The sequence below is a fragment of the Notamacropus eugenii genome, chromosome 1, assembly GCF_028372415.1.
Source record: "Notamacropus eugenii isolate mMacEug1 chromosome 1, mMacEug1.pri_v2, whole genome shotgun sequence".
NCBI classification, from domain to species: Eukaryota; Metazoa; Chordata; class Mammalia; order Diprotodontia; family Macropodidae; genus Notamacropus; species Notamacropus eugenii.
In genome coordinates this window covers 65,740,407-65,757,612 of record NC_092872.1, presented here as the reverse complement: position 1 = coordinate 65,757,612, position 17,206 = coordinate 65,740,407, and the positions used below count along the sequence as shown (strand labels likewise).

At 37.8% G+C, this 17,206-nt stretch overlaps 1 protein-coding gene across 2 annotated transcripts in view; it reads left to right on the top strand.

Moving 5' to 3' along the window:
• COL15A1 (collagen type XV alpha 1 chain) overlaps nt 1-17,206 on the top strand; it is a 193,837-nt gene that overhangs the window by 58,601 nt on the left and 118,030 nt on the right. For both annotated transcript variants that reach the window (XM_072604723.1, XM_072604714.1), the window contains exons 3-5: nt 5,384-5,931; nt 12,828-12,902; nt 15,128-15,208. In XM_072604723.1, coding sequence (XP_072460824.1) covers nt 5,384-5,931; nt 12,828-12,902; nt 15,128-15,208 — 704 coding nt within the window. The remainder of the gene's footprint in view (nt 1-5,383; nt 5,932-12,827; nt 12,903-15,127; nt 15,209-17,206) is intronic.

Here is a 17,206-nt window from a genome sequence, read left to right as displayed (position 1 = left end):
GGTAACAGGAGCCAGGGTTCAAGAGATAGAAGTCTCAGCAACAGGGCAGATCAGAATAGGAGGAGTTTTTAACTGTGGCCTGGAGTAATTATTCCCTAAACAGTTCCTTTATGCTGTCCTTGTGTCTGAGAATGTCTCAAAGCTCTCCTGGTGGCCGGCTGGACAGGAAAAGACTTGGCATTCCTGTTGTGCCCTTAGGAGGTTTTAATGACAACCACATGGAATTATAACGTGGTAGCTGGGTTGGGAAAAACCTAAGAAGTCATCTTGTTTTCCTGTTTGTCTCTTCCTTTTGCTTCCTGCCAGGACCACACCTAAATGATCTGCCATTTTTTTAAAGAGCAGGAGTTGCCATTGTGTGGTCTTGGGATCACTGGTGGTCTTTGAGGTCTCTCCAGGTGGCCCCTTCACTGGTTTCTTATGACAATGATTTTGATAATGGGATAGGCCAATGCTTTCTGATAGGATTTACATGAAGCCTTTTTCTGATCCCCTCTCCCCTTCCCAAATGCTAGTACATTCTTTCTGAGGGAATTGAGGGGATTAGGACAGCAAATGGTTAGTTGTGGGAATTGAGTGAACCACATTGACTCCATCTTATGGCTCAATTCTGGAGCAAGCTCCCTTTCCTTTCTCTTCAACTAGGGGTCCAATCCAGCTTCTGTCCTGTGAGAAAACTTGATTCAGTTGTGGGAATTGAGAGAAAACTTGGTTGCATTGCTTGAACCTAGCCCTACCTAGCAGGGAAACTGGGCCATCTCTATTGTTTAGAGACCCTTAACTAAGGACCTAGGTTATACAGAAATCTGGTCAGATCCAAAGACTGATGCAAGGATACAAGGATAATTCTCACAATTATACATCTCTTGCAACCCATATGTTTTATCCAAAAACTAGTCCCTACTAATCAATCAGTTATTGTTTTCATGTTCCTTTGATTGTGTACAAGTCACTTGCGGGCAGTGGGACACCTCTTTTTCTGAATTCAAGGAATTGTATCTGTTCATTTTCCTCCTCCCAACTTAAAAAGTGCTTAATCATTCCTCCAGTTAGAAATCAGAATACCTAATGTGTTGTTTCCTTTTAATTAATTGGTCTTATTTGATAAATTGTTTTTTATGAAAAAAATCTGTCTGAATTTGAGGTCCAGGCCTAAACTGAGGAGTTTTGAAACCAATTTGTTAGGCAATTAGCATGTATTACTTAATAAGTTGATACGCTTGGAAGATGGAATCTTTGTTCCCTCAGTCATTTCATCTTTTACTTGCCACACCTCCCTAACTCATACTGACTGTCTTATACTTTTAGGATAGAGACTGAAACCGTAACTTTATTGGTATAGAGAACTTCCAGGTAAAGAAACTCCCTCTACCAAAGTAAGTTAGCACCTTAACTGTAACTTAAGAGTTGCCCTAGAAGGGATTGGGAACCTACAGCCTGGAGGCCACATGTTGCCCTCTAGGTCCTCAAGTGCAACCCTTTGACTGAATCCAAACTTCACAGATCAAATCCCCTGAATAAAAGCATTTGTTCTGTAAAACTTGGACTCAGTCAAAAGGCAGCACCCAAGGACTTAGAAGGCCACATGTGGCCTTGAGGCTGCAGGTACCTCACCCCTGTGTAGAGCAAAGAGAAGTTAAGGGACTTTCGCAAGGTCCCACGTGTCAGAGGAATGATTTAAATGTAGGTTTTCTTGGCTTGAAAGCCAGCTCTCCATCCATTCATTCTACACTGTCTCTCTTGTATTTATCTTGCCATGTTTCCCAATTTATATTTAATTAATTTATATTAGGATAGAGACTTCCCATGGTGCAATGTGGTGGTTGTCATTTAGTGATTTGCCCTTAGGGCTCAATTGCAAGTCATGGCATCATCTTCTTGATCACATGGTCCTCTTCAAAAATTTAGAACAAACCACAACCTGTGAGTAGTCCAAGCTGCCCCAGTGGGGACCCAACTGGCCAGTTCCAACCAGGCAATTCAGCTCCTTCTCTTCTTTCCTCTCCTTTCCTACCACCACAGGGAGTATCATGCCCTTACCTGAAGATGTTCTGCCCAAAGGAAGGTAAATTTTGATGGGTGAAACCTAGTGAGTTTTCATAATGATGGTGAAAGGGGTATATCCTGAGAATTCTTTAATACCACCCAAAGCAGTAAATAATTGCCCAGTTATGTTACAAATGTATTTTTCCTCTGTGAAGACAAGCATGTGCATTTTTTTCTTTTTATAATTATTAATTATATTATGTAAATTTAATTTGGACCTTTTTTGAGCAAGAGTTATTGTAGTTTTTGTAAGTACTTAAATAAAAGAATACAAAAATCTAAAGGAATATTACAAGTGGTATATTAAATTATCCTGGAGGTTTGCAAAACTTTTTTTGTTGTTGCTGAAGAGATTTGTGGAACAAAAACTTTAGGAACCATTGGCATTGTGGAAGCTGGTCTTGATACCAGGAAAACATGGGTTTGAGACACATGACACATAGTGTCTATATGACCCTGGGTAAGTTGCTTATTTCTCAGGAACTCCAGGCAACCCTTTGAGAATATAAGTTGCAGAAAACGTGCCTGTTTGCATTGGTAGATAAAGATTCCTCACCCAGACATTCCCTGTATCAAAGAAATCACTGATCCAGTCCATTTCATCATTGATTAATTAACATATTGTAAATTAGAAATTGGTAACTAATATTTACATCATCTTCATAAAATTAAAACAATTCTTTCCATTTGAGGGATATTTTTTCTTTTTGAAGTTGCAAATGGGAGTTCATGATTTGTCAGACTCCCTCTTCACTGATGCATGGGTTAAGTAGAATTTGAAAACTGAATTTTTGGGAGTGGATGAGGGGAAAAATCAGGGAATCACCATTGCTGCAAATAAAACGGGATATTTGTGTGATATCTATAAGAAGCTGGTATCCTAGAACAAATTTAGGCCACCAGAAATGGAGCCATAGACCTCTCACTAATTGACTATCTGCGTACACTTTCCATGAAAAGGAAACACACATTGCACAGACAAACATTTGGAAAGAATCTGCCATATGGCAGTTTCATGGCCTTGCCATGGTAAAAGAAGTTATTACCTTATAGCCTACTGGCTGAAGAAAGTCCTCTGCAACCTTGGTCATTGCCTTTCAGACCACCACCCTGAGCTTGGTCATTACAGCTCAGGCCTCCATCCACTATGCTAAGTGTGGATAACTGTGTAAAAAGCAGTTGGTTTTTTTTTTTTTTCACAAATAACTTCTTTACAAACGAATACATTTGTTGTAATTAGTTTGACTGCCAGATTTTAGCATCTCTCTTGTGGCTTCTTGCTTGTCCATTAATATAATCAATTTTTACAATTCTGTGACCTAGCTACAACAATATCTGATTGGTTTGATAATTCAGCATTGATTTTAGCTTATGGTTACAATTATGAACACATACTAGGTTTATAACTGGAAGGGACCAGAGAGGTTATCTAGTTTAACCCCATTATTTTACAGATGAGCAAACTGAACCCCAAAGAGGTTATGTCCCAAGATCACAAAATAGTAAGAGTAGCCAGGATTCAGACCCAGGACCTCAAACTCCAAATCTGTTGTTATTTTCATTGCAATCTATCAGTCAATAAGCTTATGCCCATAAAAGCATGAGGATGGGACACAGAAGTGGAATGGAAATAGAGGTGACTAGACTTTGGGAATTCAAAGAAATGTAAGGACCTCACGTTTAGAAAGACCATTCCTGGTCCAGGGCACCCTTTCTCATCTGGTGGTGTAAACCATGTAATATCTAGCATAGTAGAAAGAGTGTTACTTGAGATTCTGTCCTGGACTCTCTTTTCTTCTCTCTACACTGTCCCTCTTGTTGATTTCATTAGCTTCTATGGGTTTTTTATTAAGTTAATTTATTTTTTTTTAATTTTCAACATTCACTTCCGTAAGTTTTACATTTTCTTTCCCTCCTTCCCTAAGACGATATGCAATTTAATATAGGCTCTACATATATATATATTCCCATTAAATATGTTTTTACATTAGTCACATTGTATAGAAGAATTAGAACGAATGGGAGGAACCATGAGAAAGAAATAAAATAAAACAACCCCTCCCCCCAAAAAAAACAAAGCAAATAGTCTGCTTCACTCTGCATTCAGACTCCATAGTTCTTTCTCTGGATGTGGATGGCATTTTCCATCATGAGTCCTTTGGAATTGTTTTAGGTCCTTGCATTTCTGTAAAGGGCTAAATCTATCAAAGTCAGTTATCACACACTGGCTGTCACTGTGGACAATGTTCTCCTGGTTCAGCTTCAGTTCATACAAGTATTTCCAGATTTTTCTGAAGTCCTCCTGGTCATCATTTCTTATAGCACAATAGCATTCCATTACATTCATATACCACAACTTGTTCATACCCATGGGTTTAATTATCATCTTTATGCAGATGGTTTATGAATCTATAGACCCAGCTCTCATCTCTCTCTGGAACTTCAGCTCTGGCTTCACTAATTGCATATTGGACATTTCAAACTGGACACCCCATTTCATGGATATTTCAAATATAAAATACTTAAAACAGAACTTGTATCTCTCCCAGACTTACCTCTTTTCCAAACTTCCCTTTATTCTTTCAAACACACCATCACACCTCCAATTTCCCAGTCTCCATCACTTTAATATTATTCTCAATACCCCACTCTCCCTCAACCTGCATATTTAAGAAGTTGCCAGATCTTTTCATTTCTGCTTCCACAGCATTTCTCATATCTGACCCTCTCTGTCTATTCACACAACTGTCACCTTAGTTCAGACCCTCATCAGCTCTTGGCTGACCTATTTCAATAACTTCTTGACTCATCTCCCTGCCTCATGTCACTCCATATTCTAATCCATCCTCCACATATAGCTGCTGAAGTGACCTCCTTAATCACAGCTTTGGCCTATCAACCCTCTACTTCATAAACTATAATGAATCTGTATTACCTCTAGAATAAATTACGCACACTCCATCTAGCTTTTAAGCACAACCTGACTTCAAATTATCTTTATACCCTCATTTAACTCCCACTGTCTGGTATATAATAGGTGCATAATAAATATTTGCTGATTGACTGAAATGATCAGTAATGTTATAAAATGGGTAACCTCCTTTACTAACACAGACTGCAGCCCATCTATGCTGTAGTAGAGAATCCTGATATACAAAGAGGTTAAGTAACTTGACCACAGTCCCTCAGCTCTTTTGTGTCAGCAGCAGGATTTAAACTTGGCTCTTCCTGACTGTAAGCTCATCTCTCTACTATTCCAGGATATCTCTAGAATTTCTTTCCTATATAGTAAAATATATTTGGAAAAAGTAAACTTTCTTTCTCTCTTTTATTACAGAACAAAGATCTAAGGGCCATCTCGATCTCACAGAGTTAATTGGAGTCCCGCTGCCTTCATCTGTCTCCTTCATCACTGGATATGGAGGATTTCCAGCTTACAGTTTTGCACCAGGTGCTAACATTGGCCGACCAACAAGAACTTTAATTCCTGAGACGTTCTACAGTGATTTCGCAATCAGTGTTATTGTAAAGCCTGATAGCAACCATGGAGGTGTATTATTTGCAATAACAGATGCATTTCAGAAAATTATTTACCTGGGACTAAGGCTCTCACAAGTTCAGGATGGCACCCAGAGGATAATACTGTATTATACTGAGCCTGGCTCCCATGTTTCCCAAGAGGCTGCCTCATTTAAAGTTCCAGTAATGACTAATAAATGGAACCGGTTTACAGTTATCATTGAAGGAGGAGATGTAATTCTTCTTATAGACTGTGAGGAACATAACCGAGTTCAGTTTCTGAGGTCCTCCCAAGCCTTGAGATTTGAGTCCAGCTCAGGTATATTTGTTGGAAATGCAGGAGCCACAGGGCTGGAAAGATTCACTGTAAGTATCAAAGAGACATAGTCACATATAAGTAAAATTAATTAATAAGCATCATAACTATATCCTTGAATTATATTGGATTAGGTTTCCAATAACTTGGAAGGTAAGTGCACTTTAGTAAATGTGGTTACAAGAAGCAAATGAAAAGAACCAGAGGAAGTCTTCTGGGGCATCAGGTAGACCCTTATGAAGGATTTATAAAGAGAAAGAGACAAAAAATGGCATAACAAGTCTGGAGTTGATTCACCTGGGTTCAGATCCACCCTGTGTGATTGTGGATAAGTCATTTCACTTCCTTGGCCTCCATCTTTAAGATGGGAAAAGGGGATTAGGTTAAACTTCCTGGGTCATAGTTTCTATTAGGTAATTGGACTGGGTAATATCTAAGTTCTTCCATCTCCGAATCTAGGATGTAGATTGTGTGTGGGTTCAAATGTGAATTCAGATGTGCCCATACCGATGAGATCAAGGATCCACTGAAGTAGTAGAAAGAATTCTGGACCTGAAATCATAAGTTGTGTTCTTTATTACCTATGTGACTTTGAATAAGTCACTTCCCACTCATAGTTTAATTCCTTTTTCTCCTTTCTTTAAATGTATTATTCAGGAATTTAACCAATAATATGCTAGCATTGTGTTATTTCTCTGTGGTTGTGTTTACTCCTCAAAAACTTAGCAGAATGCCAGTTAAGTGTAGGTTCAAGGACATACCAGGTACGAGATCATGTATCTTTTCCTCAAGGGTCTGTCTAGCTAAATCCATAGATGCTCCTTACTACTAAGCTGAACACCAAGAATTGACATTTTCTCTGTTCCAGGAACAATCAATGTGGTTGAAGAGGCATTGGAGTAGGACTTCATGTTTCTTTGTGATTAAGTCCTTTTAAAGTATCATTTATCTACTTAACTCTCTGGGATACCTCTTCTAACTAGTCTCCAGAGTCCATCTTGAAATGGGGATTTTTCTTCATGAAATATTTTTGAGATCCTCTTGGCTTCCAATATCTATTGTTTACCCTTAAATAGAATGACTAGATTTTCTGAGAAACCAATTCTAGGATGACAGGCTATATTTATATATATTGGATTACTATAAACTTGGTAACTTCTTGTTTGGCATGAAAGCCCGGTGAGTTATTGTTGAATGTTTACACATAAAAATCTTCTTTCTGGAAGCTTGAAGAAATTTTTTTTCTTTATTGATACAGCTTTGAGGTTTAATGTTGATGCACCCAAATAAGTTGAATTTGAAGTTTCTCCATACTGAAATTCTATGATTTTTTTTCTTGCATTTACAGTCTTACTTGATTTCTATAGTTCTTAGAAATTTTCCTGATATTTAATTTCTTGATCCTTTCTTTTTTGACATTTCTTTTCAACTTTACTATTTCTGAAATTTCCTCTTCTTGATTTGTCCTCCAAAACTGTAATATATATACACATGGCTTCTATGGTTCCAAATCATAAAAAAGCCCAATTCTTCTGATCTTTTGTTTTTAACATCACTTTCATTTCCAGATATATCCCTTCCTCTCCCCTATCTATACAGACATCCCTTGTAACAAAGACTAAAAAAAAAAGAAAAAAGCGGATCAACAAAATTAACCACCAAATCAACCTAATATGCAATGTTCTATACTCTTAGCTGTCCACCTCTGCAAAGAAGGGAGGGAAGTATATTTCATTTTGTCTTCTCTAGAGTCATGTTGGGTGACTTTAATTACAGTATACAATACCGATCTTTTTTTGTTCTTGTTATTTCTATTTTACGCTATTGTATAGATGGTTTTTCTGTTTCTGTTTATTTCTTGAAATAATCTTTGAAAAGATGATTTTTTGAAAAGATTATTTCTAGAGATTATGGAAATAATCTCTTGAAAGTTTTCCCATGATCCTCTGCATTTTTCACATTCATTGTTTCTTTTGACATAATAATATTCCATTGCATGAATATGCACCATTTCTTTGGCAATTCCCCATATAATGACAATGTTAAACACTGTATTGTACCTCAGTTGCCTCATTGGCAAAATAAAAGTTGAACTAGATGGCCTTTGAGGTCCCTTCCCACTCAGATCCAGCCTCTCATATGTCCATTTAACCTCCTTGGGCTTCTGTTTTGTCATCTGCTCTCAGCAAAGATAGAAATGATCTTTTAATTGCCAAATTTAACAGCATCTTTTCCATCTTCATCCTTCTTGACCCCCCTGCAACGTGGCACCACATATGTATATGTGTGTGATGACATATACACATGCATGCATGCATATATACATATAACCTGAGCTTATCTTGGCATGGCTCCCTCAGAGGAGAACCCAGCATACCCTGACATACCCAAGTTACACACATCTGACCTCCCCAAATACAACTGTAATCTGTTTGAGGGCAGAAACCATTTCCCTTTTTTTCTTTTCCCCCCAGTGCTTAGAACAGTGCCTGCTATGCAGTGTGCTCAATGTTTTTTGACTTATTGATTGACTAAGATTATTGGACTAGAGTCTTTGATGTTCCATCCAGCTTTGGTCTATGATACTTCCTTTCCCATATCATAAAAGTAATAATCTAATAGAGGGGTTTTCTTACATGCATATATTATTGACAGCTTTGGAAACAATACCCAGCATGTACTTTTCGAAAGAAACTTCAAAACCTCTCTCATGCTATTTCTACAATTATCCCAAAACAGTGTATCCTGACTGCACATGAGCTGTTATCTTCAAGAACTCACCAAAACAGTCCAATTCACAGAGAAATCAGAAGAATAATAACAATATAATCGACCAAAAGAGTTCTAAATTTAGCTTCAGGATAGCTGGGTTCAGATCCTAACTCAGTCACTTATTACCTGGGTGACTTTGGACAAATCACTTAACCTCCTTAAGGCCTCAGTTTCTTCATTTGTAAAATAACCCCAAGCTTTCTGGCTCTAAATCTATGAACCTGTGTCACTGTAATATTAATGGGATTTAAAATCTTCCCACTCATTAACAGGCCTCTCACTTAGAGCCCATTAAGGGAAGCTTACTTAGGGAGGCTTGCTTGTAGGAAGGTGTATTGTTAATGTATTTTTGCTGAATTTGAAGATCTTTCTCACCCATTAGTAGTCCCATGTGACCTGCTTCAATCATGTGGAAACCTAAGTTACATGTTGTGGGAGAAGCTTGCTGAATGGGTGGAACAGGAAGGGTGGAGCTGAGCTAGGAGAAAATTCGTGGGAGCAGTTAGGGTAGAAAAGAAAGAGGAGGAAGGCAGGCACAGCTAATCTTGTGAGTGTTTGTTTTGGGGAAGCCCTGGCAAGAGGGGCTAAGGAAGGCTTGGGAATGGCCTTGTCCCCTGCAGTGTTAATGTGTATTGACTTCTTGGTTACTATGATGGATTTGACTTTCTGGTGTTGGGATTTGGCTTTCTGGTGCCTGAATAAATGTTTTCTTATGCCTTCTATATGGGGAGTGTTATACTTTGCGATTCAGAACTACACCAGCATATTCATAGTCACCCTTGGCAGTACAGAAGGCTTTCACACCTTTTGCTAATTTCTGATTAGGCAGTCACAAGGGTTGTGATGCCTTTGGGCTCTCAGAAGTGTATACATACTCTGTTAGTATTTTACTTTGGAAGGACCTTGTGATTCCCTGGTTGAGACTCTGAGTGGCCGTTTGTTCAGATCCCTTGACTGCTCACATGTAAAGGCTCTCGATCCAGAGATGTATGTGAAGTGTATAGCAGTATTACTTTGATTCAGGCAGTAGAGCCCTGTCTGTTGGTCTTTATTTCTCTGCTTATATTTTCTCAGTTTGTATTTTCTCTGAAGTTCAGGGTGCTGACTTTTCCCCTGAACTAGTGAATATAATTAAAAGAAAGTTGTTGACCCCTTAAAAAGCTATCTTTCCTAGTAAACCAGCTCTAAGAACCTGTGCCAGCAGCCATCCTGGGTGTGCAGTGTGGTTGCCTTTACAGGCATAAGTGTTATTCCCTAGAGGGTTCAGAATCTTTTCTCATTTGATATTCATAAGGACTCAAGTGTTAGGTAGTGAGAATCAAGGATGTTGGATATTCATTAGGCAACCTTTAAAGAGAGATGCCACAAAATAGAAAGAACAAAAAGTGGAGGTTTCTTATATTCTTTCTCACTCTTATGGGATCTAGAGCTGCATAGGGTTTTATAGGTTATCTGAGTTCCAGCATTTTACAGAGGAGGAAACTGAGGCCAGGCAGCCTCTGAGTGAACTATCCAAGGTAGTGAGCAGCAGAGCTGAGATTTTCTTCTTCTTGAATTGAGACCAGATCCTGCTTTTCTTGGTAAAATAGTATCAGCACCCCAGAAAACAAGCAATCTATGAGTCAGCTTCTAAGTGTTGTCACTGAAACAATCGAATTTTGTATAGAGGTGGGTGTCTGAGTAGGAGTGAAGAAAGTAAGGTCTGACTCTACTACTGCCCAGATCCAGCCTTTGCAACTAAAGAAAGTTTGGGAGAATGTGGAGAGAGATCAAAGGTTGGATTGAACAAATATTTAAAGATTGTGAAAGAATCATACAGAAAGATGAACAGAATTGAGGTCGAACAGTCTGAAGAGAGGGATACTTCTATTGTGACTCAAGTATATGAAGGATTCAAGAGGGATAAAATTGAGAATCTGAAACTTGTGGCAACGCAATCATAATTCCAATGAGGAAGAAAAGCCAGAGGAAGCTAAAGGAGTGACTATGACTAAGGACTCACTTTTAGAAAGTGAATCTACAAAAGGGAAGCTCTTAAGTAAATATGAATACAAAAGAGTAGATTGACAGATAGCAAGGCTATAGACAAAGTTAAGCTGAGGCATGCCAAAAAGAAAAAAGCCTTAAACTTGAAAGTTATTTTAAGTTGTCTTTTGAGTACAACTTCAGCAAGAAAGTAGGGTAGGTAGAGAAGTAACAGAAGACAATCAGCTGGATCATAAGTACTGGGAGCCTATGCAGCATCAAGCTACAGAAGAAGCCATGTGGCACAGTGGATCGAATGAGTGTTGGACACAGCATCAGGAAGGCTTGAGTTCTAATCCTGCCTCAGATGTTTATTAACAGTTTGATCCTAGACAAGTTATGTAATCTTTTCTTTTCTCATATGCAAAATGGAGATGATAATGATAAAACTAATTATTCAATGAGATATTATGTTCAAATGAGATTTTATATGTATATATATATGAATATAGTGTAGAAAGTACACATATATACAAACATATATAAATATGTGTGTATAAATGTATAATATAAAGCAGCTAATAGATGAAATGCTGGTCCTGGAGTCAGGAAGACTCTTCTTCCTGAGTTAAAATTCGACCTCAGATACTCATTAACTGTGTCACCATGGGCAAGTCACCTAACCCTGTTTGCCTTGATTTCCTCATCTGTAAAATGAGTAGGAGAAGAAAATGGCAAACTACTACAGTATTTTTACTAAGAAAATCCCAAATGGGGTCACAAAGAGTCAGATATGACTTAAAAATGACTAGGTGACAAAGAATGAGTTTTTATTTATCTATTTTCATATTATTTTGAAAGGCTAAAAGCAACATGGTATAGTATATAGAGAGGTTGCCTCAAAGACAGGAAGACTTAGGTCAGGAGTGTTTTGGTAAATATTTAATAATTGGCTTTCTGCAGTGGTAGAGGAGGAAGTATATGCAAGACATATACACACATATATATGTATGTATGTATATATATAACCAGGCATGGTGGGGGATATCTGCAGTCCTTCTCCTGTGAGGCTGAGGCTGGTGGATTGCTTGGGCTTGGGAGCTCTGAGCTGCAGTAGGGTTAAAGTTGATCAATGTTCTCACTAAGTCTAGCACTAATAAGGTCAGGCCCCAGGAGTGGAAAGCCATCAGACAACCTACAGAGGGGTGGGTGGACTTGGTCAACTTAGAAATTGAACAGATCAAGAGCTTCTGTGCTGATGAGGAACGGGCTCAGGACTGTGACTGGCTATGGTACTTCTAGCCTGGGCAAAACAGACTAAGTCTAAAGGTCATGTGTGTGTGTATGTGTGTGTGTGTGTGTGTATGTGTAATATGTATATACATGCAGATAGAAAATATCCATACATATACATATAGAAATATACATACATGCACAGATGTATGTGTGTGTACGTATCATCTAGAAGTTAAACTTTTGACTAGTCTCTGGATGATAGCTTCTTTCAAGGGTTATAATAAAACCTTTCTAGCTTGGTAGGTACTTCTAGTGTTTGCAAAGCTATGGAGGACACAAAGTCAGCTCTACACTATGATAAATCAACAGAATAAGATATATTTACAAATCTAAAAAAAAGTCTAGGATATGTTTACAAATTTTCAAAATCACTCCTTAATAGCAATTGCAAAGTATTGTAACCCTGATAAGGCATTTAAAAAACCTGAATGAAGTCATAAATTATCCTAATAGGTTCCCCTAAGTGTGTGTATATAGTGTGTGTGTGTGTGTGTGTGTGTGTGTGTATACGTATATAATATACACATAAAATCATACTCTCAAGGAAGACATGAGTCCTGTGCAGCCTGCTTGATCATCCTTTGGTTAAGTAGTGCAAGATTTAGCATCATAGAACTTGCTTTTAGATACTTTGAAATTTCTTTCATGTGTCTTGGGAAGTTAATTTTATTTTTAAAAATATGTGTTATGTACGTCATTTTTTTACATTGCATTTATTTCTCACTCCCTCCAAATTAAACTCTCCCTTGTGACAAAGAAAACAATTAAGCAAAAACATCTTTTTGGCCCAAGTAAATCATGTAAGAATTCATGTAAATCTTTTAGATGTTTCTTATGTGAGGCTAGAATTAGAAACTATATTTATCCTTATGGTTCCTTTATGTCGTCATTCACCAATTCTTTTTTCATTTAGGGCTCAATACAACAGTTAACCATTCAACCAGATCCCCATCCTTCCAAAGACCAATGTGAAGATGACGACCCATATGTGAGTACTCCCAGATTTTCTAATTCAATTCTAATCTAGATTTTCTAATTCAACTCTAATCAAGTTGTTGCCACAAAGGTTGATTTTTTAGTTGATCAATTTCCATGGTGTAATCATTAACATTTTAAAAAATTTGAAACATTCTAAAAATTGTGCATATGGTTTGGCCCAAGTTCTATTTGGAGTGTTTTTTCAGGACTTGAATGATTTTATTGATTTATGAATCCAGTTCTGGCCACTATAGATAGGACACTACCAACTTTGAAGACTCTATGCCTATATTGTCTGCTAAATTTTGGTGGATATTGCTCCATGAATGGGAGCACACTGAAGCCTCTCTAACTCAGAGCCTCTGAGCATCTTTAAGCGGTGAAACATAGGATATGAAGCTGGCTGAACCCCACCAAATAAACAGAAACAATTTTTTTCAAGAGGGGAACACATATATTTAATGGGGATTTGCAAACATATGGAAATTGGGGAAATTTTTCTATCTCAGTTAAAACATGAAAATCTGTGAAAACAGCTTCTATAAATAGAGAATACATTTTGTAGCAGTAGCCCTAGTGATAGAGATATACTGTAAATAAAATGGAAATAGATTATATCTCCTGAGCCTAATTGGGCTTGCCTTGGGACAATAGCATAAGGTCATCCCAAGTCAAAAGTAAGACAGCCAGAGAGACACCCATTGCCTCTTAGGGAAAGAAGGCTATTGCTACCAACTGCTGCTCTATCTGTCAAAAAGAAGAAAGAACCACTGTAAGGTGTTTTTCCTCCTTCCTCTTGGGGGAGAGGGCTAAAAACCTAACAGCAAACAAGCAGAAAACCTGTGTAACTTTAAGTCTTTCTTCTCACTACTTCCCGTCTAGTCATTGCCTTCTTACTAGAGTCTTTATAATCTACTTCTCAGCATCTCCTGAGTTTTGGAGGCAAAAATGTACAGCATTCCAAGTTTTATGTCAAATTTGATTGTTCATAGGGAAAGTTACCAGCTTTTAAGGAACAACTCAGTTTGAATCAAGGACTTCCTGTTTTATTAAAAACAGAAAAATGCCTCCTTAGTCCAGTTACATGATTCATTACTATCCCTTATCCAAGATTTGTTGTTCTGCTAGAATTGAGAAATAATGGGGTGTGGATAGGAGATAGAAGATAAGTTATTATGCCTCCCCTGATTCCAAATAGGTAGGAGGAAATGATGTATCAATAGAAAATCATGGTGGTGCCAAAGAGAGCTAAGCATGTAGACTCCTGATAACTACATTTTAGAGAAGATGTTAATATCCTGGAGTATATCCGAAAGAGGACAAGTATCTTGAAAATATACCTCCCAAGGATCTGTTGAAGGCTCTTGACATATTTAGCCTGCAGAAGAGAAGACTTAGGGGGTAAATAATAGCATTTTTCAAATTGTTTAAGGATTGTCGTGGGGAAGAGGAATTAGGCTTGTTCTACTTGGCTCCACTGGATAGAACAAGGAGCAGTGGTTGGAAATTACAGAGAGGGAGATTTCAGCTCAATATGAAGAAAAATTTACTAAGAATTTGAGCTGTTTGAAACTTGAATGAGCTGCTTTGGATTTGGAGGGTGATGAGTTTTCTGTCCCTAAAGGTCTCCAAGCAGAAGTTGTATGACCATTTGTCAAGAATGTTATGGTAGGTGTTTATTTATTTTAAATGGGGTTGAACCATATGACCTCTGCATTTTTTTAGGATTCTAAATTCTTCACCAGCTGATGGCTAGCTATAATATATTTTCCATCCATTTTTCTCAGAGCCACAAAAATGAGCAACTAGATCCTGGACTTAGTATAAATCATAACAGATACAATACACAATGTTCATGTAAGAATTAACCTAAATTAATTAATCCTTTATGCTCTGTAAATGAGAATGAATAAAAACTGAACTAAAAGGCACTGAATCTTTTTAAATTTATTTACAGAATATAACTCAATACAAAAAAAACACAATTGATTTAGAAGTGAAATATTCTTTCAAACCAGTTGTTTACATTAATTTTTAAAAAACAAACAAACAACTTTTTAATAGTACATCACCTTAGAGGGCCAAGCAAGCTATTGCTTTTTAATCAGGCTTAATCTTTTATATATATATATATATATATATATATATATATATATATATAGCTACTATCTCATGTTAATTACTTCCCTTTCATATGATATATGAGGTGCATGAGTTTGATTTGATTTTGCCTAGGCATCTGGAGAGACCAGTGGTTTTCAGGAAGCAGAAGATGTTGCGGAAATACAAGAAGCTATCACATACACTCAAGCCCCTGTAAGTGGCTGAATTAATTGTTTTACTGATAGATCATTAGTTTGCACTAATGGTTAGTTTTGACTGGGATGCAAGTCTTCTTCTACCTTGACAGAGTCACTATACTTTAGGATCTAGGGGTTTCTCCCGCTTCATTTCTGAACTGTCAGTTGGTCAATAAGCATTTATCAAGCATGTACTACATGTCAGGCGTAGTGATTAAACAGTGGGATCCTAAATGGTCATATCAGCCAAAGGCAATCAGGTCCAAGAAACAGAACTGAAATCACTCACACGAAAGTCTTGTGTACCAAGTACCTTCTTTCCCACTTCTGTTCTCTTGCTTATGTCATTCTATCTGGAAAGTCTTGCCCATCAATGGCTGTCAAAATTCTACACAACCTTAAAGCCCAGCTTAAATGTCCCTTGTGCCATGAATTATTTGAAAAAGTAGTTTCAGTAGTATTGGGGAAGGAAGTTCAATTCTAGGAGAAAGTAGGCAGTGAGATAGTGGGGAGGGAGACCTCAAGTATGGATTATTTTTAAAGAAATTTAGTAGTGAAGGGGAACAGAGAGAAGGGATGGTAGCTGGATGAGATGCATGAACCAAGGAAAGTCATTTTATTGGATTGGGTAGCATTGGATAAATTTGTAGACATATGGAAAACAGTCAATGGTAAAACAGAAAATGCATGAGAAAGAGGACATTCACTGGAGCAAGGTCTTGGAGAGGGCAAGAGGAAGTGAGATTAAAGATACAGGTAAGGGAATCAACTTTAGTGAGTAGTAGGGATCCTTCTTTATGAACAAAGGTATAGAGAAAACAGAAGTTGATGATGGTAACAATAAAAAGAGAGGAAAGAAGTTCATGTGAGAAGGGTTCAGTCTTCTCATCTGTTCTCTAATGGGGACTTGGAAAAATATGGAAATTGAGGGAAAATTTTTTAACTCAGTATAAATATAGAATCCATGAAAACAACTTCTATAAATAGAGGACATGTTTTGATACAGACACACATGATAAGTATAACAGAATTAGATTTTGACTCCTGGGCCTAATTGGGCCTGCCTTGAGACAAGGCCACAAGGACATTCCAGGTCAAAACTAAGAGAGATAGATTGACAAACACACTCATTGCTTCTTGTGCCTTTGTCCAATAGCAAAAGAGGAAGAAAAAGGCATCACTACCGCCTGCTGTTCTGAAATTCCACTCTCTGACCACAACCTGTTGTCCTTCTATTTCTCAGACTTTCTCACATGCATTAAACATTGTTTGCCTTAATTGTGACCTTTAGTCTCCTTTCCCATCTCTTTTCTCTTAGCTCATCTTTCCCACTTTGGATCCATTCCCCAGCCTTGAACCATCATTTACCATTTTCATGTTTCACTAGCTACTACCCTAGAAATCTTTCCTTATCTCCCCTCTTCCTTTCCCCCTCTCCCATCTTCCATTATGCCTGTGAATCATTATTCCTGTGTAATTCCTATCATCTGATTTCTGTATTCCTGCTCTAGGGCTACTGAGTCTCATCGAAAAAAAGTACTTAGTATTTTTATGGCTTCCATGGGATTTCTTCCAATCAGGACCTCCAGCGTTTGAGCAAGGACTGGGGGTGGGGTGATGAAGAGACTGCAGTTGGCATAGGGAGAGGAGAGAAACAGAGAGAGGGACAGAGACAGAGATGGAGAGAGACAGAGATTAAATGGCATCATTGGGTAAATTTGTGAATGTTGGGTTGAGATGAAGGGATCAAAGTAGCTTCCCTATCCATGGTAGTATAGGGTTCCATTCCTTGATTCCCTTGTATGGTGAGTTTGCATATGACTTTTAGTGGTTTCCTGAATGGAAATCAGTTGGGGTTGGGGGTGGAGTGTGAAACTGGGTCTGTCTAACCTTTAGAAGAGTGGAAATCTCCAGTGGAAGTTTGCCGATTTCAAGAGGGTAGGGGAAAGTGGTTCTGGGGTAAAATGGGAACTCATCCAGAGTTTAGTAGATTACTACAGGAATTTCCTTATAA